At 42.0% G+C, this 24,315-nt stretch overlaps 1 protein-coding gene and 1 long non-coding RNA gene across 5 annotated transcripts in view; one reads left to right on the forward strand and one right to left on the reverse strand.

Annotated features, from left to right (window-relative positions):
• LOC134285199 (uncharacterized) overlaps positions 1 to 24,315 on the forward strand; it is a 203,453-nt gene that overhangs the window by 117,575 nt on the left and 61,563 nt on the right. The gene's annotated exons all lie outside the window — the stretch shown is intronic.
• Positions 1 to 24,315, reverse strand: part of LOC109422805 (E3 ubiquitin-protein ligase HECW2-like) — a 123,447-nt gene that overhangs the window by 13,361 nt on the left and 85,771 nt on the right. For 3 of the 4 annotated variants that reach the window (XM_062845512.1, XM_062845514.1, XM_062845513.1), the window contains one exon: positions 2,655 to 2,846. In XM_062845512.1, coding sequence (XP_062701496.1) covers positions 2,655 to 2,846 — 192 coding nt within the window. Of the gene's footprint in view, positions 1 to 2,654; positions 2,847 to 12,667; positions 13,324 to 24,315 lie in introns of those variants that run through there. The other variant, XM_062845515.1, reaches the window with a different exon arrangement.

Genomic DNA, 24,315 nt, shown 5'->3' on the forward strand with positions numbered 1-24,315 from the left:
GGGAAAGCAGCAGTGTTCTGACGAGAAGTTCCGGATGAAAATGACACCTCTTTGAAGCAACTACGTTACTGGTAGTAGCAGCTTTAAGCTGAAATTTATTTAATGCATGCATTGTTAGAGCTCAATTTAGGTTAGGGAACGTCCATAAATTACGTCACGCAAAAATAGCCCATTTTTAACCCCCCCTCCCCCCTATGTCAAACTTTTTGTATGGGATCTCCAAAATTTTTGTATGGGTCGTCACACTTTGTTGAACCCCCCTCCCCCCTCAAAGCATGACGTAATTTATGGACGTTCCCTTAGTTAATCTCAATAACTTACAATTCAGTGTAAATTCACAGACTGACCGAAACTTTCGTGTCTAACTGTTATTACGAGCCTTACTGGGAAAACGGATCTGAGCTGTATACAAAAGATTAGTTTTAACTAGAATTCAATGCTAATCTTCACCGATTTCAGGCTAAACTTACAACTATAATCAAACGACTGACTGCTGACTCGACGAATCCACTTTGATTAGGTTGATACTGAACTGAAACAAATAAAGTTAGAAATTCTCTGCACGTATTCAATTAAATAAACTCCTACAACTTCACACTGACGGACTGATTTTCCGCCACAGCAAATAGTCTAACTGAACTTAAAAACTCCTTCTAATTCTCTTGTTGAGTACAACGATTATTCACTGATCAGTACTTTCAGCATAAACACGTTTGCTCAGTTATGCTCCACATGACGTTTCTCCTTCTGTCGCACACGATCATTGTTCGTACGGACGTCAGATTGACAGTTCAAGGAACCTTCGGGACTCACGTTCACGGTCGTCGGTGGAAGCGCAGGGGTTCACACAACAAGCAGAAAGGCAATCAGTTCGATAAAGTAGAATAGAATATACATCTAGGAGCTGTACAAAATGTAAGCGCAGCTGTCAATTGAAATTCCTCACGTAGTGCCCTAATGTACAATAGAACTGTAACTAGGTTAAGTGATTACGAATATAAAAATGTCCTTAGGCTTTACTCCATGTATTCTTTTAGGAATTTCATCAAGGTTTTTTTTTTCAGGAATATCCTCATGTTTTCTTTTTAAAATTTCTCCAAAGATTACCCACTAATTTATCAAAGTATTCCTTTATATTTTCTTCAGCAAAATTGTGGAAATAATATCTGTGAAATATCATTCAGAAACTTCTCTCAGAAATTTTCTCTTCTCTTTTACCTCCAGGTATTTTTGGAAGATGTCAGAAACTTCTCCTACGATTTCTTCAGGAGTTTCTCTACACGTTTCTTTCGTTCCGGTACGATTCCCATCGAGAGTTACAGCCCAGATGCATTCCGCAATTCATTTTCTCATTCGTTTTAAAATTCCTACAAGGATTCCTTTAGATATTTCTTCAAGAACAGCTTGAAATATTTCTTCAAAGGGTTTCTTCATGAATTTCACCATGTTTAATTCAGGAAATTCCTCCAAGAAAGCCTTCAGAAATTGCTTTAACAATTCGCTTAGAGATTTCTTAAGAGATTCTAACGAAAACTCTTCAAACGACTAGTTCAGTGAAACTTTTAAGGATTCCTTCAAGAACTTTTTCGTGGATTTTTTTTAAGAATTCTTTTAAATATTGTTCCAGATTTCTTCACGTTGTTTTCAGTGAGAATTTCTTAAATTCCTGCTTCAGGGATTCTTCCAAGAATTACTTTATTAATTTTTCATCAATTCCTCCAAAAATTTCTTCGAAAGTTCTTTCGAAGGTTTACTCCAAAATTGTTCCTTGGATTGCTCCAGGAGTTTTTTCGAAGATTTTTGAGAATTCCCTCGAAATAATCTTTAGAGAACTCTTTCAGGGACTGTTTTAGTAATGCCTTCTAATTTTGGGTTCCCTCTAAGGTTTTCATCAGAAATTTAACCAAGGATTCCCTCAGGTACTTTCTCGAGGGTTTGATCTGAATTTGTTCAGTAAATTTCTTCGGAAGTTTTTTTTTTTAATTCCTACAGAACTTCACTGTAGAACTCTTCAACTGCTTTAAAGATTCATTCTGGATTTCATCAAATAGTTGCTTCAAGCATTCCTCCTAGGATTCTACTTTTTCAGCTTATTTAGCATCATATACGACTTTTTGCTGGCAGGGGTACAATGTTGCTGAAATCATTTGCAATATATGTCACACACGTTACCAAAATGGTTTAATTTTTCATTGCACTGGAGCATAGCTTACCAAACCTCATTTCACGACCCCCCAAGTGGTTGCAGGCGTACTTTAATTGCTTTAGAAATTGCGAGGTGACAGCAGACGGAAGGTAACGAGCCTTCCTAAGTTAGGATCCCCACTACTTCGTAGCACATCGAAATTGTGCAACGCCAATTAGCGCTAACGTTTAAACCCTGATTTATATTTCGTCGCAAAACTTCAATTTCTGACTCACACAGAAAGGCGAGGGCGTTGTCAGCCCTCCTTCTATCCGATAAGATAATACCCATCGTACATTGGTTCCGCATCACTGTCAATGCCAAGCAATGAGGGCACGTCGATGAGTCAAAGCTCGCTCAATGCAAGCCAACCGATCCGAGCGATGACTGATCGATGCGGAAGAATTCCAACAATTTATTTTAGGATATGTATGTGGATATGGAAGATGATAAGTGGAAAGGTACTTACTTCAGCTTGTGCGGCCCCTGGCCGAATCCTTTCGATTCCAACTTCCGGTAGAAGGTCCGCAGCTTGGCTTCGAAATCTCGCCGGAAGGGAGGAGGGGCACGTTGCGGCACACGGGAACTATTGAGATTCGGTGAACCTTGCGGACTGCGAGCCTCCACGGGGATGTAGCTCATAATCTCGTTCTCGAATAGGCTGGAAGTAGAGGGTAGACAGGGTAGTTGGATGTTAGGTACTGAAGTGGAACAGATCTTCGTCGCATTTGGACAGATTAACCTAATGACATATATGCGCTTAAGTAAGTCGATAGTACACCGAACCGAATCAGTCGGAGCAGATACTGCGAGGAAGGTCGAAAACGGAGAATGGGCTTTGGATTTAATCCATCCGCTACTTGGGGGCAACCGTTTGGCTTTATGGTTGGTGCTGGTGATCAATTGAATTTTTTGATATGGACTTTACAAACCACGATAAATATAATCGCATTTCAAGCTAAATCCGTCCACGACACACAAGCAGAAATTAGGGTTAAGGTGGTCTTTGGTTGAGGGGCAATGAGCTGCATCGATAAATTTGCAAGATAACAACACTAAGTGGATTCTGGTAATCAGCCACTGTTTTTGACAAATAAGATTGTAAAAATGAGTAAATTTGGAACCGTTGCACGTGACAGTAAATGATAAACGAGACTTGCAATGACTTGCAGAAGTACATACATATATGCTGATTGTGCAAATAATGAAAACATTTTTCTTTTTTTTTTTGGTTGGCGTACGTTAACATTAACGGAGTTACTGGTCTTAGGAACAAAGCTGGGGGTACTGAGCCTCAGGGGAAATATTTGAGAACTCCCGATTTGTTGTATTTGCATTTCCACTATCCCATGAAATTCTCTTTGCTCAACTCATCCCTATTAAAAAAATAGCTACTACACGCTGGAATAATACGCCAAAGCTACACCCATCTCACGCTTGACCAAACCAGCTGTTTCACGCCATCGACCAACCGATTACCTCTAAGTTGTAAACGCTATACTATAGTACCCTTCTTCTGCTCATTAAACCAATGTTTACGGAACCGGGTGCCACCTACCTATCATCGGACCAGCAAAGTGCAGCTGGTGTTTGGCTTCTGACCAAGAAGCAGCAGGGAAAAAAGTGTCGCTCAGAAAACAAAAATAAAATGAGCTGGTCATCTGTTTGCTCCCCTCCAGCTATTTTTTTGTCTTATTAATTCACCATCATCGAAAGCATCCCACACGCACTACACGGGTTCATTTCTTATACGCTTTTTATGAGGGTAACATTCCCGGAAAGTTCCGTTTTGTCCCATTGTCAGGAATGAGTCTTGCATTCCAGAGCGTGCAACCAGGTTCACCTATCTACTTATTGATATTAGAAATTAGAGTTTTAATTAAATTTCTGTCCTCTCGTTCAGCGAAGGGCGACAAGGTGTCAAGGTAGAAGCAAAACTGGCGTCATGCTTACCTACTGCGAATGTATCCGCCGCGCCGTGAAAACAGAAGGTGGCAGTAAAAGCGGAGCTGCGAATCTCACTCTGAGCAGCTGGAGAAAGTTTAAATTGGTTGGTTGCACGGTTCTTCAGATTTTCCTTGCCGGAAAACTTCGAGCGTGCATTGCAATTAGAAAATACGGAGAAGTGGGAATTTGCTAGTTGCGAAAAGTTATGTTTCGAAGAAAGTCATTTGACCTACTGGAAGGGTTCAAATGAGTAATCAAATTAGTTGAGTGTTATTTGGAAGTCGAAGCGAAGTTTGGGCAATTTGATTTCAATAGTGTCGCCTTCTGGGGGTGGAATATCAACTCATTTATTCTAAATCATAGGGGAATAGCCTGGGTAGTCCGGGTAGTGTGGGGTTAAGGACCGTTCTACAACAAAAGTAAAAGCTAGGACTACTCTTTCCTCGACCCACCAAACATCATTCCCTTTATTTCTTAGGAACCACCAATAATGCATTGCTTCGGAAAGGGGCTGCATATCGCACCCTCAAGGTTAGCTGCGTAGTCAATGAAGATCTATGACTAGCTTTAAGGGGTCCACCAAGGTAGCAGTTGTCAACTGCACTTCTAGCGTAATGTCGTCAGTGAAGCCGACGATCTCCACACCTCGTCGTACATGACATTCCATAACGCCGGACCCAGGATGGAACCTTGCGGTATTCTTGAGGTCTGTGTCGTAAACTAGTACTCGACTCTGGAAGTAACTTCCAAAAATCTTGTCCAGATACCCTGGTATTCCCAGACGCTGGAGCGCATCGACAATAGCCGCACAACTGGCGCTATTGAACGTGTCCCTTACACCCAGAGCCACTACTGCATAGCAGCGAATCTCTTTTCGCTCAGCGGTATTCGCTGCAGCGATATCTCAGCGGTTTTTGTAACCGCCAGGATAGCGTCTACGGTCGTCCTCCACTCTCGGAAGCCGAACTGGTTGCTCGAGAAACCATTTACACTCTCGGTGAACCTCAACATTCTATTGAGGATGATCTGTACGAGCACCTTCCCCATCGTGCCGATCTAGCATATTGGTCTCTCATCATCTCGGGAGCCTCTGCAATACCCACTTTAAAGGCCAGATACGGAACTCCGTCCGGACCTTGAGCCTCACCTACGCTAGAGGACTTTGCTATCCCCGCAAGTTCCACATCAGTGACTCTCTCCACATCGCCAGGCCCAATCCCTGGCTGTCCTGCGAAAGGAGGCCAAGGACTAGGATCATGGCGTGGAAAAAGCCCCTCGATGATCCCCTCCAACATCTCTGGAGCTTGCTCTGTAGCAGTCATTACACCTCTCGTCTTGGCCATCACGATCCTGTAGGCATTACCCCACGGATCCTCAAAACGGCCTTTTTGCTTGCCCATATCTCGGGAGCACCGCTACCAGCTCATCACCGCTTAAACCGGATAGGTTTTGCTCACGGCGGAGCGCCTCACTAACTACCTCGTCGTTGAAGTATGATATTTTCCTCCTGCGAGGACTTGGTCTTGGCCTAGCCGCCTATTCCTCTACCCGCTGCCTGCTGTTGTTGTAGTCCATACTGTAGCGAACTTCTAGCTAGGTGATCGCTGTGAGTGTAGCTAACGTCTCCAGGTTAAGCTACTTTTTAGGCCAGGACTACAAAGAGTAACGTCAATAATCGACTCCGCACCGTTCCGACTAAAGGTACTTTTGGTACCAACATTAACCATATCGACATCTAGCATGGCCAGTGTTTCAAGCAATATCCGTCTCCACTGGTTCGTTCAACAGGTTCCCCATTCTACGGCCCTGGTATGAATTCTCCCACTATTACCACTGGCCTTCGCCCTGTCAGCACGATCGTCATACACTCCAGCATCTGCGTGCACTGCTCGATCGGCCACCGCGGAGTCGCATAACAGCTACAGAAGAAGACTTCATTTACTTTGGCGACCACGAAGCCCTCATAGGTAGTAGACACCAACTCCTGGATGGGGTATTTACCCGTCGTCCATTTCGCCGCCATTTTCTGGACCTATCCGCGACCTTATTTCTGATGCCAGCGGGTACTCGGTATGGGTCCGCCATGATGACAATATCCGTCCCCACTCAGAAATTGTCTAACAAAGAAGGGGTTCATGTTCAGCTGTGTTACCTGAACTGTGATTCGTTCGCTACGGCTTTTATAAAGGCCGGGCATCTAGAATCACTCGTTGTTGGGGGCTAGTTGTTCGCTAATTTTCCCGGAACAAATCAAACGCATGGGTGGACTCGTTCAGCCTTATGGCCTTCGGCGCCGCATCGCCGGCACAGCTTGCCACTGTCAGGACCTTTGCAGTCCCATGACTTGTGCCCTGGTTCCAGACACTAGAAGCAAACCTCCGGTGGCAAACAAGGTCGTTGGCACACTGATCAGTCCACCTTGAGCTTCCTCACTTCCGGACTTATTTGCGACCGTGCATCTTTTTACCCCCTTGATCACTCTTCCCTCTGCACGGGCCGCCTGGCACATTGAATTGGGGTTAGTGGTCCTATTCCTAGCCGGCAGTTACTTAGCGTAATCAGTCTGGAACGTCTTGAATCTCTTCTGCCTTGAACGTTTATAAAACGCTTGAAAATATTTACAGAATCACCTGAGAGCAGTGATCAGTGCGGTCATAGGGTACTGCATGAAATTCTCCCCTTCTCTTTCACTCTTACAGAAATTTTGTAAACAACAAGGCCAAGAAACGTCAAAATCCCATACAAAATCAAAACAGTGCAGTGCCCTATAGTAAAGTCAGAGCTGGTTACTCAAATTTCAGCGCCTCCTATACTATACGCCCCGTAGTAAATGACTTCACTATTGCGCCTAATTAACCATTCAGCACGCGTGCTGTTGTAAAAAGTACAACACTACCTAAAAACCTCGCTCGTCGTAAACAGCGAGAGCGCGGTGCAGTTTCGGTTGCTTAATGACGCGCGTCCTGGAAGGTTAAGAATTATTCCGCGAAAACCTTTCAATGCATTATTTCACGAATTATCGCAAAAGGGAAATTCTTGTTGGAATTCCTTTTATGAGTTCCTCAAGAAAATGCTCGAGGATTTCTTCCAGGGACACCGCCAGAAAAATAATCTGGAATGTTTACAGAAAGAATATTGCGAAATTTCCTAAGATTCCTTTTCGTATCTCTTCAAAGTGCATCCCCGTTTGTTTGAAAATTTCATGCAAAAAAAATCTTTCAGGAATTCGTACAGTAATTTTTCTTGACACTTCTATACTGCCATTCTATGCCCGATTGTCCCATGTTATATGGGAATCCCATATAACATGGGACAATTCTGGAGCTCGATTTGAATAGGTCGTATGTGCTTTTGTCGATATAAAATTCGATCAGTTTATTTTAGTTATTGTAGCAATATGGAAGATATTTTTGAAACTTTTAATGATGTAACGGAAAGCTTATTTTGTGAGGATTCTGCTGTATGTATCAACTTTGTTCAGTTTCAACGGTTTTCGCTACAATAAGCGAATCAAACTGATCGAATTTTTAATCGACAAAAGCACATACGACCTATTCAAATCGAGCTCCAGAATTAAGCGTAGAACGGCAGTATAGAAGTTTCTCAAAAAAAAATCTCGACTGAACTAAAACTGGCCACACATTTAAAACAGAATGCCGAGATCGGCTGTGTGAATCTCGGTTAAAGTTTTTTTGCTGATATCTCGGCTAAACGCTTGACGTTCGATGTTTGATGACAGCGGTACCCATGGGTGCTGCTATGAATAAACTCAGCTTTTTGCTGATATCTCAGTTAAATTGTAATTGCCGAGCGCTCGGTTGTGCGAATCTCGGCAAAAGAATGAAAATTAGCCGAGCTCAACTGAGTGTGCACGTATTTCCTCAGAAATTTCTTCCAAAACTCCTCCTCGGTTTTGTTAATGGATTCTAAAGGATTCAAGGATTGCTGCATAAGTACATGCTAGTATTCTTTTATGTTTTTCTTCTAACATTTCTGAAGGAACTCCTACAGCAATATTCTCAGTAAAAACTTGAAGTCTTTTTAGGCAAAGTACGTTTAATTGGCAAATTGAGAGATAAATTTGTGAAAAAAATACCATTGGTTTGGTGGGATTCAAACCCACGACTTCGTATCGCTAATCCGGCGCTCAACCAGCAAAGCCACAGAACAAGTCGCAATTCTGCGGAATAGACAGTCAAACTGGATTCGAAGCACCTCCCTAACCGGGTCTACGAACAACAAATGTGAGCGTATTGAATTAAGAATATTGATATTGAAGCTCGACTGACACATACTTCGCCACCAACCATCTGATCGGTGCAAACGCAATATGCCTTGAGCACTCAAAAATTCGAAATTCTTTCAGAAATTCCTCTAGGGGTTTCCTTTAGAAATTTATATTTTATTTTAGAAAATTTCTTAGAAATTATTATTTGAATTGCATCCCAGGTTCCTTTAGGTATTACTCCATTCATTTTGAGATTTTTTGTGCGTTTATTTGTAAACTTCTTCAGCTTATTCTGAAGACATTTTTGAGAGGCTCTCCAAGGGTTTCTCCAATAGTTCCTTCAAGTATTCCTTCAGGCAAAGCTTTGGATTAATTCAGATCTCCCTTCGGGGATACTCTCAAATTTTTTTCCAAAGTCTCTCTCAACAACTCCTGCAAAAATTTCCAAAATTTATTCCTTAGAAGAGGAAAGAATGCAATCAGTTTGGTACCTTTTAATTCGGCCCTGTTTTGATTATCCTTTGACAGATACGCGTATTTCGACTTCCACTTGTAATCTTGGATAACTGACACTGAGGAAGATTACAAGTGGTAGTCGAAATACGCGTATCTAGGATAAACAAAATAGGACGGAATTAAAAGATACAAATAAGAAATAAGTTTTCCTAAGAATACCTAGTCCTGAGATATCTGCGCACAAATCCCTTCAGTAATTGTATAAGTGTGTTTGAAAAGTCCCAAAAAAATGACCACGTGGTTTATGGACAGCCCCTTAGGAATAAATAGGTGTATGCTTGTTTTTGCAGCGTATTCATAAAGTGCAGCAATTCTAGAACATGTTGCTCTTACACTAAACGATCTTAAACAATCTTAAACAAAACCAGGAGGATTTAACTGGACGGCATCCATATTTTCCATCACGATAATCAATTCCTGCTTGCAAAGTAGGTGCGTCATGTTGATAATTGGATTGTGATTTGAATTCATGGTGTTGCAAGGGGGGTTGAAATTGTTATTTTCTTTATGACAAAAACCTCAAAATGAAGTGGCGCTTCGTCTTATTTAGAGACAACGTATTGCATTATACCGGCAAACTTGTTTGGCATGAATTTTTTCGTCATAGCAACAGAGTTCTTTTTTTTCGTGGGAATTGGCATATAAATATTATTAACATGGATGACCGATGTAATTTTCGTTCTTGCATTATTAACAATTTGCAATGTACTGCCATGTTATTTTATTTGTTTCATTTTAGTTTCAGATTAATTTCAAGTCATTGGTTTTAATTGTTCGTTTAAGGTGTTCTTAGAACTTCAAAACGGCATGTTGATCTTATTGCGTGCTACAAAACAAATCTTATCTATGCTGTGTAGCATACTACAAGAATATGTCACAAAACCAACTGGCCTATATAACGTTTTAAGGAATGGTTTTAACAACCTCCTGTAGGGTGGGCCCTTTTAGGTTTAATAGAGTTTTATCACGGGTTTATTAGAGCTGTAAGGATTAGTTTGCTTTAAAACAAGTTTTAATGGTTTGATTGTAACAACAGCTTGTAGGCTATGAGAAAACTAAAAATGTTACTTGGGCTCAGTTGAAAGTAGGTAATAGTTATTTATAAACAGAAACAGAGTAAAAAGCATTCTGGTTGTTTCCAAACGGTTACTAAATATTTGCTAAAGTTTGCGGCTCCGGAAACTCTTGAAAGCGCCTCGGACCCCATGTAACACACATAGGAACCTCCGAAACTTCCATAAACCTTCTATAACGCCTGCAAAATCCACTGAAAATCCTTTGAATCTTGCTGGAATGCCTCCGAAACCCCGTAAAACACTCTCGGACCCCCTGTAATGCACTTGAGACCCTCCTAAATCCCCAACATCGGCTCTGAAGTCCGCTGGAAATCCTCTGAAATGCCACCGAAAACCTTCCGGACCCCATGTAATATGATACCCTCCAAAAATGACCCTATCAAGCCTGTGAAACTCACTGTAAATCATTTGAAACTTTTAAATATGCTTCCGAAAATCGTCTGAAACACTCTTGGACCCCCTGTAAAGCACCTGAGACTTTCATAAACGCCTCCAGAACCCCCTGAAAATCATCTTAAACGTCCTGGAATGCCACCGAACACGGAAACAAATCTTATCCATAGTTCGTGTTTTACATATCATGAAACTATGAAAGATGGCTAATAATCATCATCGTGAATAATGATTTTGTAATTTGAGCTACTACTTACAGTGTATCAAACAATTGCCCGTACAGCATTTTTTTCATCAAAAATAATTTTTCATTCCAATGTTTATAACTTTTTTATACGTCAATCAAAAACGCTGAAATTTTGACCAATCATGGATAATATATTATTGCTCCATAAGTGCAATTTTGAGCGAGATTGAATAAGTTTTCTGAAAGTTATAGAGCTTTCAGTAAAACTTGTAAGATTTTTAAACACATTTTTAAAACATTATATCTCAATATGTACTCGATGAAAGTTTTTCACTTTTTTTTTGTGTCACAGCTTAAACCTAAGGCTTTCATATGCAGCTACGTTTGAGATTTATATTCACTACAAAAAATATGAAAAATGTGTGTAGTGCTTGTGTAGTTGACGATATTTAAAAAATTACCATATTTTGCACATATAATCTGCCAAACGTTTTCCACCCATAAAAGTGCATTAACTGAACGAAAAATGCATAGGACCTACTCTTCATATGTAGTTTAGTAGGTCCTGTATAAAAATATTACATTAAGAAAGTTTAAAACAGTTGAAAACACTTGTAACTTTTATTGACCAAATTATGATAAATTTCCAAATAATACTCTGAACATATACAGATTTTTAATATTTTTTGTAGTGAATATAAAACCTCAAACGAAGCTACATATGAAAGCCTTAGGTATAAGCTGTAAAACAAAAAAAATGAATAAATTTCATCGAGTACATATTGAGATATAATGTTTTAAATATGTGTTCAAAAATCTTATAAGTTTTACTAAAAGTTCTATAACTTTCAGAAAACTCATTCGATCTCACTCAAAATTTTACCAATGGAGCTTCAATATATGGTTAATGATTGGTCAAAATTTCAACGTTTTTGATTGACGTATAAAAAAGTTATAAACATTAGAATGAACAATAATGTTGTCCAAAACATTGCTGTACGGACAATTGTTTGATACACTGTACATAATTTGGAGAGCAACCATTTTCATGAAATCCAGATAATGGCCATTGGAAGTGTTACATTCTCGGAGCACTTTCCACCTGTGTTTCTTTGGAATGATTCAAGCATTGTTGTTTTATTTGTTTATTGTACGGAAATAAAACCACCAGAAACAATGCGCATCCGGAATCATGAAACATGATCTAGAATCATAAACGATGTGCACTCAAAATCAAGCATGGTTTAGCTTTATGATCCTAGCAAACTAACTAGGATCATAAGCAATGCGCACCGTAAATGATGATCTCAAATCTCAATACCATGATTTAACTTCATGCATCTATCAAAAACATAACGCATTGGTTACGTTACGGACAAACGACTCATGCAATCATGGCGTATTTTCATAAAACGAAAAGACACTAGGCTCTTGATATTATGATTCATAATCATGATCATGGGATCAGATTTTTACCCGTGAAAGCCCACAGAGCGAATGAGCCATTTTACGAGACGTTTCGGATCAGCTGATCGCTCATTTCATGAATGAAAATTTGACTGGAGGTCGCGCCCAAGCCCGTGAGTGTTAATATCAATATCAACACTGTTGTCGTTTCGTAAAATAGACTATGCGAACAAAAATCCAAATCGTCTTGTATTTTAATAATAATAAAATGAGCAGTAACTGAATAGGATTTTTATACTTTTATTTGCGTGGATTTCAACTTATCGCCAGTTCTTCACAAGGGCTTTTAATAATTATTATTATCTTTTAATTCTACCCTTTATTCTCCCTTTGAGAACTGCCATATCAAGTAACTACCAGTAGACTGTCCAACGAACAACTATCCAGTTTCCCGGCGCAGTGTTGATTAAGCAGATCTTGCTAGATAAACATGTGTCGTTTAACGATCGTTCGCACCGGCATGTGGCATGTATACGAAGGAAGCACTTCCATGAGGGCAGCAGGTGCGAAGAACTAACAAATGTATGCAGTTCAACTATAGCTTCTTCGGTCGCTTGTTAACGAATTCATGGCGCGGAAGGGTGGAGCCCGGCTCGCATGGAAACCCAATCCAATATGAATTGACATATATCAATTACCTTGGATGGAAAGTTAACATCTATAATTACCTTTTAACCGTCAGCTCGGAAGACTCAATCATCCTGGCAATGTGGCACTTCAGAACTGGCGCTTGGACTAGCTCCTAGCAAAATTCTTCGTGAGAAAAATACGGGTTCCGTCCAGCTGCCAATAGTAATGCATTCTACCCTGCCTGATCATACAACAAATATCGTGAATTTCATCCACTTCTAATCGGTGTTGTTCCACCAAACCGGTAGCTGTCGCGGCCGATTAGACTCCGTTTGCGATTGTGATCACTGACTGTATGGATTGTTCGAAAATTAACACTCTGTCAAAACAATCAATGCACTGAGCACACAACTATTCGAACTGTACGCGCTTCACTAACAACTAATCGAGCGGGGAGGCAGCACTTAGCGAAGCCTTGGTCAAGACTCTTGCACTTGCGGTATGGTGGCACCCCGGCGAACGAATATTGATTTACTACTGGCAGTCGTATTGACTGACTTACTGACTACTGGACTGGGGCGCCGATGGAGGCGGCTTGAACTGCCAAAGAGAGAGAGCTGGGCTGTGCGCAAAAAATATCGCCGCAGAAAAAAATACACAACAAAACATTATGAAAGTGTGCAATTACATGCCTTGCCTCGATTAGGGATCTATTTTTTGCACTAGGTGCCCGTACGATGGGGTTAACTTTGCCACCTTATCGCAAAATTTTATAAAGATTTTCAGTTTTTTTTTCAGTTAAAAGGTTTTGACAGAACAAAAAAGGATTGATGATGCATTCGCTCGCCCACTGCAGATCGAGAAATCTACACCTTCTTCGCCAATTTATATCGATGTCGATTGTAGAAAATAAATTCAGGCAACACAGGCTCGCGGGACGATCAATATCCCCCCGTTCTACGGTACCATTTATTTTATCAAACGACCACCAGCCTCCAGACCGACCTAATCACGCACCCCCCGCTAGCAAACCCGTTCGTGACATCGCGATACGATACGCGAGGTGTGATATGGATTCCAGAGATTAGAATTACAGCGATTTTATCGAGCGATTGAAGGAGCAGACCTGTAGAGGTACACACGAATGATATGATAAGTACCGACGGCCGTTTCGATGGACCGGCCTGCAGTATGTCACGCACTCAGTCGATGCCACACGAGGTTACTGCGTTGCGCGCCGCTGGTTTGCCGGCTGGGAATTTGGACTATTTTACTGTTCAGAGACGGACGGATGTTTGGCTGGAAGATTTGTGTGGATTAGGTTGGGAAGCTTAAGGGCTTCGGTCGCAGACTTGAGTTATTAATCAAATTGACAATAGCGTATTAACGTGTCTGAGGTCTGAGGATGTGAGTCATGAAGCGATATGGTTTTGGGTTTACTAACATCAATTGAAAATACTTGCGAAGTAATCCGGCTGGATAAAGCATTGCTGGTTCAGCTAGATCAAAAGAAGATCTACAAAGCTTGCATTTGGTTGGTAATTTAGATATAATGCATTATTATAAAACTTAATGTGTTTCATCACAGATATCGTGGTATAGCTCTGATGGTGGATTTAGAATAAACTTCATGATACGCAAACGCACATTTGCATTAAATGTAAAGTTCGATTGTTGCGGGTAAGCAAGATCTCCATTAATCAATCAAATTAGATTCCCACGAACATCTCGCTAACGTAGCTATGTTGCTAAGCTTTCATATTTATCAGCGCATCTTAATAACTGCGCCAAGAAGCTTGGCATCAGTAGAGCTACTTTATTTGCATATACCCAACATCGTCATCAAACTTATCACACACAATATAAGCTACCGCATTTCGCCCAAAGTAGAACAATATTGCCTACAATTAGCGAGAGTCATTTTGGTAGCGCAGTCAAATAACACCAGCTTCATCATTCTGCCAAATTCGACAGGTAGCCCCGAATATCATTGCTATCATTAGCGCTGCCGGCGTCCATATAGTAAAACAATTCACACTCAATTTGTACCACCAAAAGTAAACTCGTTTATTGCATCGGCGTAGTACCATACCGACCGACGATCCCTCTCGCTCCTGTGATAAAACAATTAAGTCACAGAAATGCTGCAGTGCTTTTGGGATGTCGCTCCCGTATGGATGGACGGACGGACGTTTGACTATATCTCGGTCGGTACGTGTAAATTCGGGGGATGTTGATTCTTGTCAGCCGGCGCGCGGCGTCGAATTGTGAGACAATAACTCATTAGTTGCGACAATTTTGGATGAATTTGCAGTTTCAGCTGTGGTCTGAGAACAAAAACGTGATCATGCTGCAGACGACAGGGTCGAAGTTTCATTTTACAGATATAGATGCGAATATGTACGCAGTTAAGGATGAATTCATCAGCACATCAAAAAATTGTGCCAATTAACAGTTGTATGCAGGTAATGGCATACAATAGGACACGATCGGTGGAGTACTAGATTTGTGGTAATGAGCTGGATTGTTGTAAGGTGCAATGATTAATTCTAACTTACCAACACCTAACAGGTTTCTGTTGTTTTCTTCGGATCCGGAAAATATTGTACATCTCAGATCTGACTTCTGCTGTTCTTTGTTGTGTTGTGATTGTAGAGAGTTTAGTCTTGCACAGTTTGGGTTATGGCTACGGTAAGAATAACTCAGATCAATCTTCAGCATAAAAGAACAGCAACGATAAATCTTTGCAGACTTATGCAAAATGGTACAGCCCAAGTGACCTTAGTCCAAGAACCTTACTTTCGTAAGGGTAATTTCTTTCTAGGAAACCTTGTGAACCCGGTGTTTGCTACTTTCAGTAAAAATGAAATGGCAAACTCGCATGTCATGCCTCGAGCCTGTGTGCTTGTCAACAACGCAATCGTTGCTACACTCGTCTCTGAATTAACTACCATAGATGTATGTGCTGTCACAATTGATGCATCCGTTGGAAATCTCAACAGGAAATACGTCTATTGTTCGGTTTATTTACCGCATGACGAACCATCCCCTACGGATGCTTTCAAACATGTCATCGCATACTGTACTTCAAAAGGCCTTCCGCTAATTGTTGGCAGTGATGCTTATGTTCACCATATCATCTGGGGCAGCTCAGACATTTACTTGAGAGGTTCCAGTTTGATGGAGTACCTAGACAACCGCCCAACCTTCATGGTATCTGCTAGAGAGGAAGTTTTAGAAGTGCTCTAGTAGAATTAGTCACGAGTTGACCAATTGGCATGTGTCGGACGAAGAATCTTTATCTGACTATCGCTACATTTTGTTGAACATGTGAATGTAACTCCGCAAGCATTGCGTTTCAGCAATCCCCGGTCAACCAACTGAGAACTGTTTACTGATTTGGTTGCGGCCAAATTCCATGGATACTCACCATACATTGACACTCCAAGTGATTTAGATAATGCCGTTGATCCCGGGTAGAGGTAAAATACTGACGATCAAAACATGATATTGGTTTGATTGATATAACAGATAAAGGATCTGAAAATAATATCTGAAAAATGTTCCTGGAACATCTGAACAATATCAATTTTTTTTTTCTTAATTCTTTCTTTTTTTGGAGCAGGGAAAAGCCCCTTGGAGTGAAGTTCCTTTTGAACCTCTTCTCCAAAAGGCATAAAACCTCCTCTTCTTTTCAACATAATAACAATTCAATGGCACTTCCAGTGAGACTTTGTCTCTTTGAAGGAAGTGCCGGTATTTAACATACATTACAATACACTAATTACGAATGTAAATAACAGCTTACGGTGATGGTTGCTTGTCAGGATCACCGAGTCGACCGGGATGGCAGAAAGCTGCTGTTGGATGGACACCGACCGGATACCAAGTTCGATTGAATGTGTAGACAGTAGGGTGGTTTTTGAAGTTTGCTGAAAACTTGGACAAGCGTCAGAGACAGGATAATAGGGGAACACCATGTTACTTGCCTGCAAGGGCAGGCTGAGAGCCCTCTACTCATTCTCTCCAACCAACCGACCGGGACGATAGAAGGCTGCAACTTGATGAGCACCGGCGGGTTGCCAGGAGCGACGACGATGGAGTGGTCTTTGGTGGAGTGAGCGAGGGCTCTCCTAGTGCCTGTTGAGTTCGTCCCAGATGATCTTCATTACGAGGATAACGATCGATCAGAAGCAGGATGATGTTCGGTACGAGGACAGCAGTCGATATGGTGGTTTTAAATTTCGCTAGAAACTTGGGCAAGTGTCAGAGGCAGGAGGATAGGAGAACTACATGTTACTTGCCTGCAAGGGCAGGCTGAGAGCCCTCTGCTCATTCTCTCCAACCAACCGACCGGGACGATAGAAGGCTGCAACTTGATGAGCACCGGCGGGTTGCCCGAAGCGACAGGTCTGTGGTCTGTGAAGGCTACAAGAGGAGCCCCTTTTCGAGTGAACGAGCTTCGTTTGCCAAATGGCGATTTCACTTCCTCTGCTGAGGAAGTTCTGGAATGCTTGTTCAGCACATACTTTCCCGGATGTGTGGATATTGCATCTTCGGATGAACCTGATGTCTTTTCTTATAGTTATGATTCTCTGGCTTCGGCCCGGAGTATTGTAACTATAGAATCGATTAAGTGGGCACTTTCAAATCTCCTGGGGCAGATGGGATTATCCTATTTTGCTTCAGAAGGGATTTGATTATTCAAACATATTTAAAAAAAACTTGTTTGCAGTTATGCAACAGGGTATATTCCCAAATCCTGGCGGGATATTACTGTGAAGTTTATTCCGAAAGTGGGTCGTGCGTCGTATGAAGAAGCAAAGAGTTTCAGACCTATCAATTTGATCTCTTTTCTCCTGAAATGCCTAGAACGCATTGTAGATCATCACATCCGTAATGTTGATTTCTCCAACACGCCTCTTCATGTGAACCAACATGCATACCAATCTGGTATGTCCACTGTGAATCTTTTACACAAGGTTGTTTACGATGTCGAGAAAGCAATCGCTTCGCTCAAAAGCAATCTTCTTTGGGTGTTTTTTTACATATCGAGGGTGCCTTTGACAATGTGCCTTTTGATGCCATATTGGAAGCCGCACGGAGTCATGGTATATCCCCAATGATTTCCTATTGGATTCACCAAATGTCGACATCTCTTCTCGACATGGCGTCAAGCAGCGATTAGAAAATTGAGTGTTTGTGGGTGCCCCAAGGGGGAGTCTTGTTACCTCTTTTGTGGAATCTCGTAACAGATACGCTATTGAGCCAACTCAATAACAGCTGTTTTTCCTACATATGGGTTTTCCGACGACTATCCAACATTGTTATTTGGTATGTGCATCAGCACCCTTTTCGACCTGATGCAAAACGCTCTTCAGGTAGTTGAGGGTTGGTGTCACCAATATGACCTTTCGGTTAACCCGAGTAAAACATCTATTGTTCTTTTCACGGAAAAGCGAAACCGTAATGGTGTTCGACCTTTGCGTCTCTTTGATTTTGAAATCGTTGTGACTGAACAGGTAAAGTACGTTGGAATTATTCTTGATTCCAGGCTTTCCTGGACATTTCACATTGAGTTCAGAATCAAGAAAGCTTGTATGGCCTTCGAGCAATGCCGGCGTACCTTTGGTACAACTTGCTTGGGGTCTTAAACCCAAGTATTTCAAATGGATTCACACAACTGTTGTTCGACCAATATTGGCTTATGGATGTGTGTGGTGGCAAAAGGGCGAAGTGAGAACGGTTCAATCAAAATTAGGCCATTTCCAAAGGATGTGCTTGATGGCGATGTCTGGGATTGGGACAAAGTTGTCCTCGCTCCAAGTGATCTAAAAATTGCTTGTAATTTTCCATGTAGGACATTTTCCACGAAACTCCCTTCCCGGGAAGAGTGGACATCTGGATATCTGGAGAGAAGTATTTCAGACGGCATCGTATTTTACACTGATGATGGTTCCCTTCTCGAAGGTCGAGCAGGTGCTGGTGTTTATTCTCGTGAGCTAAGGCTGTATCAGTCTTACTCACTTGGTAGACACTGCACCGTTTTTCAGGCCGAAATCTTTGCTCTTATGTGTGGAGTGCAATCAGCACTTCAGCAGCACATAATGGGCAAAGTAATATACTTCTGTTCAGATAGCCAGGCTGCTATTAAAGCACCTGCGTCGGCCAACTCCAGCGCTTGTCGAACTCAAATCGAGGAGCTGAATTCAGCAAACGCTGTTCACCTTGTATGGGTACCTGGCCATTCTTCCATCGCTGGAAATGAATTGGCTGATGAGTTAGCTCGCACTGGAGCATCACATGACTTCATTGGCCCTGAGCCAGCTATTCCGGTATTCAAGTGTTGGGTAAAGCTTCAGATTGACACCTGGGCTGCCACTCAGCACAAACAATACTGGAATAGTTTGGAGTCATGTCGTCAAACAAAACTGTATTGTACTGAGCCATCTCTAGGGGTGGCAAAGTATCTAACAAATCTGTCAAAGCAGAATTGCAGTATTCTGGTCAAAGCATTGACTGGCCACTGCCGACTCAGCTATCACATGACGAATATTCAGCAAGCTGATTCATTTGCATGTGATAGCTGTGAATCCGATTATGGAGCTTCGTATTATTGAATATGTAACTGCCCAGTTTGGCGCAACTGCGTTTCCGAGTACTCGGAAAACACTAAGTGGTACGCTTATGCGTTATTACAGTGTCCTTTTCAGGACGCTATGTGAACCCATTGTGGTACGCTTTTGCGTGTATGACGATCCTATCTCCTTGCCTGTCCTTTACCCTGTCCTTTACCCTGTCCTTTACCCTGTCCTACCCTTTTTCTTTCCCTTCTCCGTTAGGTAAATGATGAATAGGCTCGTGTTCATGGCGATGGCACAAGTTTCCCAAATGAAGGAGAACATGCCTCTGGAGCCGACTTACTGATACCTGATACCAATCAAATCGCTGAATCCGTCACACTCTAGTTTTTTAACTCACTAACTTACTAACTCAACTCCGAAACTCACTTACTCACAAACTCACTTGATAAGACATTCACTAACATTATCAGAACTCAACGTCACATGAGTGTGGTTCTGGCAGATGGATCATCATCAGGTTTCCAGGATTATCTGAATGTACGGGTGTCGGTTGCTCGGCTGTTCCAGTCGCTGACGACTAGCATCGAGTTGTCGCAGTGTACCTACGGTATAACTTTTTTTTGCGGGGGCGATGTTGAAAATCGTATAGGCAGACCATTTGGTGACAGCAGACTCCATTGCAGGACTTGACAAGGTCAAGCGACATGATTTCTTCGTATTCCTGAGCCTTCAGTGCGTCGTAAACGATACTTCCGAGGTTCGTTAGGTCAGTCCCGGTACCATATCCTGACCTGAAATGCGTGTTGGCGGTAGCATGACTAGTAGGCCGTTGGACTAGGGGGCTCAATCAACCGAAGATTTGCCATCCGTTTGGCAGCCATGCATGCGCTACTAGTAATGCTATCGGACGATAACTGGAGGTGCTACCTGTAGGTCTGGAGTACTATAAAGCTGCACTTCCAGTCCTCCGGTAGTGTGCCGTGGTCCATTGTTGATTAATTAACTGGAGTAGCTTGCTTTTTCCACTGTATGTGAGTTGCTTTACCATACCCTACTTCATATGACACTTTTGTATTGCGCTTGATCTTGTTCAGGGCGTAGTCGAGCTTCGTCATGTAGAAGGGTTGGTTGAAAAGCTGTCCATGGTCGAGAGGGAAGGATTTTTTCTGTACTTAGCTGTGGGTTGGCATGATGCATTAAAGAGGCTGGTGAGTATTGAAAGTATTCCAAGAAAGCTTCTGAGATCGTCTGTGGGTCACAGGTGGTTTGGTTACTCCATCGGTTTTGAGAGAAAAATCTTTCATTCTGTGTTTGACTTTTATGCAGTTGGGTTTCCGAGGATGGCAAGACTTCGTTGACTGTATCGTGGAAGTTGGTTTAGGATTCCTCCTTGGCATCCCTAATGATTTGTCGGAATTCGTTCCGGGTGGTTTGATAGCATTTCTTCACCAATTAGAAATCGGGGTGTTTGAGGAGCAGATTTTTCTGGGACCTTTTGAGAGCGCGCAGGGTCGTTCTGTGAGACGTCGTAGCCATGTTTATTTTTGGAGATCACAAGTGACGGGCCCTCTTGCTCAGGTTTTGGCTATTTTTCGGATAAGATTTACCTGCCAATCCGTTATTAATGGCAGTAGATCCGTGATTAAGACTGGTTTTTTTTTTCAATACTGGAATCAATGTTAGTTTAGAACTGGGTTTGGTCGTAAAGCCATCGGGGTCGACGAGAGACTTTTGGGCTAACTGATTTGTCGAGCCTTGTATCACCCCATATGTTCCACTAAATAACGAGACTGGTAGAACCTTGATGGGTAGATCGCTTGAAATTGTAAGCCGTCAGACGTAAATGGGGTTTACCGCCAGTGTGAGGCTGTCCGTGGTGCCCAAGAGGACCCTGTTAGGAATCGTGGCCGTGCTTCGGGTATGCTTATTTTTTCTCTACGTGGTTTTTGTGGCGGCTTCGTTGATACTTTATAGCTAATAAAAATGTTCAATCTTAAATATCATCACGTTTTCCTCTGTTGCGCGTCTTTCAACAGAGCGGCAGTGTATGCAGTGCTCCAGACTTCGGAACAGTACTCCATCGGTAAACTCACAGATGAGCAATTGACTGATTTCAAGAAGTGAATAATGAAGAAATACTTTGCGACTCAAACGGTTTCCAGGACGATTTCAGGGTATTACCTGAGGTCTAATTTCAAAGTAGTTCAGGGGCTACCAAGATGGTCTTACGGGGTTTAACGGCGGGCGTTTCGAAAAAGTTTTTGATGCCTGTTTCAAGCAGTGCTGAAAAATTCATTTCGTCATATCTAAATTCAATCACCTACAGCTCATTTTAGAAGCTGAACCTGAGAATATGGTATATGGAAAACTTGTGCAGCTAAACCAGTTCTGCAAGAAAGTCACGGAAAAACCGCTATTTTTCGAATATTTAAGGTAAATGTCAAGGTTGCAACCATTCATTTGCAAAGATTTACATTCATTTGCTATTATCTCAGTTTAGAAGCATGCTATCGAAAAACAATGTATGGATGAATTTAACCTTGTAGTTTTATCTGAAAGTTTGCCGAATAACATTGGGGTCGCACACGCATTCCAAAGTCGTGAGCGAGCTGTGAAGGCAACTTTCCACAGCGTGAATAAAATTTACATCCACCGCGTGGATAGTTGCCTTCACAGCTCGCTCACGACTGTGGTATACGTTTGCGACCCCAATGTTATTCGGCAAACTTTCAGATAAAACTACAAGGTTAAATTCATCCATACATTGTTTTTCGATAGCATGCTTCTGAACTGAGATAATAGCAAATGAATGTATTTTTTTGCAAATGAATGGTTGCAACCTTGGTAAATGTCACGGACTACCTTCGAAAAATGCAAATGATATTCACGGTGAATATCATTCAGCATTTTTCAAAGGTAGTCCGTGACATTTACCTTAAATATTCGAAAAATAGCGGTTTTTCCGTGACTTTCTTGCAGAACTGGTTCAGCCGCACAAGTTTTTCATATACCATATTCTCAGGTTCAGCTTCTAAAATGAGCTGTAGGTGATTGAATTTAGATATGACGAAATGAAATTTTCAACACTGGTTTCAAGAGATGTTCTGGTTGTTTTAAAAGGATTTAAGACGTTTCATGGCGTTTCAAGTATTTAAGAAGAATGAAATGGGGTCATATAGCCCATATAGCCGAGGCGGTAAACGCACGGGTATTCAGCATGACCATGCTGAGGGTGACGGGTTCGATTCCCGGTCGGTCCAGGATCTTTTCGTAAAGGAAATTTCCTTGACTTCCTTGGGCATAGAGTATCTTCGTGCCTGCCACACGATATACACATGCAAAATGGTCATTGGCAGAGGAAGCTCTCAGTTAAAAACTGTGGAGGTGCTCATAGAACACTAAGCTGAGAAGCAGGCTTTGTCCCAGTGAGGACGTTACGCCAAGAAGAGGAGGAGGAGGAAATGGGGTTTGAAAGGTGCAATAGAGTTTCAAAGGACACATGAGGCATCAGGGTATTTCAGGGGGTGTCATGGGGTTTTGGGGAGTCTCAGGGCATTGGAAGGTTCTCAGGGGGTTTCATATGCGTTTTTGGAGCTGTGAATCTCTCTGAAGCACCCATTAAATACTTTTAAACGTAGCCAAACTCCTATCTATAATCCCTTGAAATGCCATAGAAATGCACGTTGAACCCCTTGAAACCTTTTCAACCCACCCTCTAAATCACCATTGAGCCATCCTGAAAGCCTTCCTACAAATTCTGAACACTCCTTCCTTCTCATTTTAAACCCCCAGGAGCAAAACATGTTCCCGTGAACTAAAGCTCCCTCATCTAACCTGCTGCCACAACCTCGCTAGCCTCGAGCACGTATGTCGGCAAATATCTAGCTAGTTTCCGTAATGGTCAAACAACAATGAGTCGCCTGTTCATGATCACCTGGATCTTTCTCTCCGGGAAACTCGATAAAAAATCGGGAAAATATATGGAGAGAAACCCTAGAGGAATTTGGGGGAATCTCTGAAGGAATTACGGAAGCAGTCCTTGAAAGAATCTCAGTTGGAGTCCCAGTAAAAAAAATCTGGGAAGAATCGCGGGATAGAAGAATCTTAAGAGCAATCCCGGGAGGAGTCATTGGAGAAATATCTGGATAATTAGTGGGAGGAATTCACAGAGGAATACCGGAAACATTCCCGAAAGAAATCTATGGAGGAATTCCGGATGAAAACCCTGGAGGAGTCTTTGGAGGAATCACTTCAAAATCGTCTGTATGAATCCCAAAAGAAGTCCTTGGAGGGCTTGTTGAAGGGATCTCGGGAGGAATCTGTAGAGAAATCCCGGTAGTAATCCCGAAAGGAACCCCTAAAGGAACTCCGGGAGGAGTGTTTGGAGTAGTTAAAGGAAGAATTTCGAAACGAATGCCAGGTTGAAAACCAGAATATTTATAGGGATGAATTCCCGAAGGATTCCCGAGAAGAATCCCAGAAGAAGTCGCAAGATCGATGAATGTCAACGAGCAATTTCGTGAAAAATTGTAGGAAGAATCCCGGGAGGAATCCCAGAAGGAATTCTAAAAGGAATCTCTGAGAAAACCGTTGAAGAAACTCGAAAGGAGTCTTTGGAGGAATCCCTGAACGGATTTTAAAAATTAATACTTGTAAGGTGACGGATGTATGGAAAAACTCCGGATGGAATTCCTATAGAAATCTCGGGAAAAACTCTTGGAGAAACTTCCGAAGGAATCCCATGAGGAATCCCGGGGGAAACTCGCTAGAAATGCCAGGAGATTCTTGGAAGGAATATCCGAAGTAATTCTTCTGGGAAGAATCCAGGGAAGATATTCTGCAGGAGTCCCGGAAGAAATCTCTGAAAAAATATGTGGAGGTGCTCCGGGAATATTTACAGCAGTATATGCGCCACCAAGTATTGGCTCTGAAGATAATCCTTGGCACTCCAGGGAGTTTCAAGCGCGTTTCATGGGTTTTCAAAGGATTTCAGGGGCGATTCAAAGAGCTCATGGGAGTTCAGGAATGCGCTAGGGGATGCCTAGAGGGTTCCGGGGGTGTTAAAAACGTTGAAATGGGATTCAGAGAGGTTTCATGCTGTTTCAGGGGTTTTTAGCGACGTTCCTGGGCATACCAGGGTATTTCAAAGTTCATTGCAGTGA

The sequence above is a fragment of the Aedes albopictus genome, chromosome 1, assembly GCF_035046485.1.
Source record: "Aedes albopictus strain Foshan chromosome 1, AalbF5, whole genome shotgun sequence".
Classification (NCBI taxonomy): domain Eukaryota; kingdom Metazoa; phylum Arthropoda; class Insecta; order Diptera; family Culicidae; genus Aedes; species Aedes albopictus.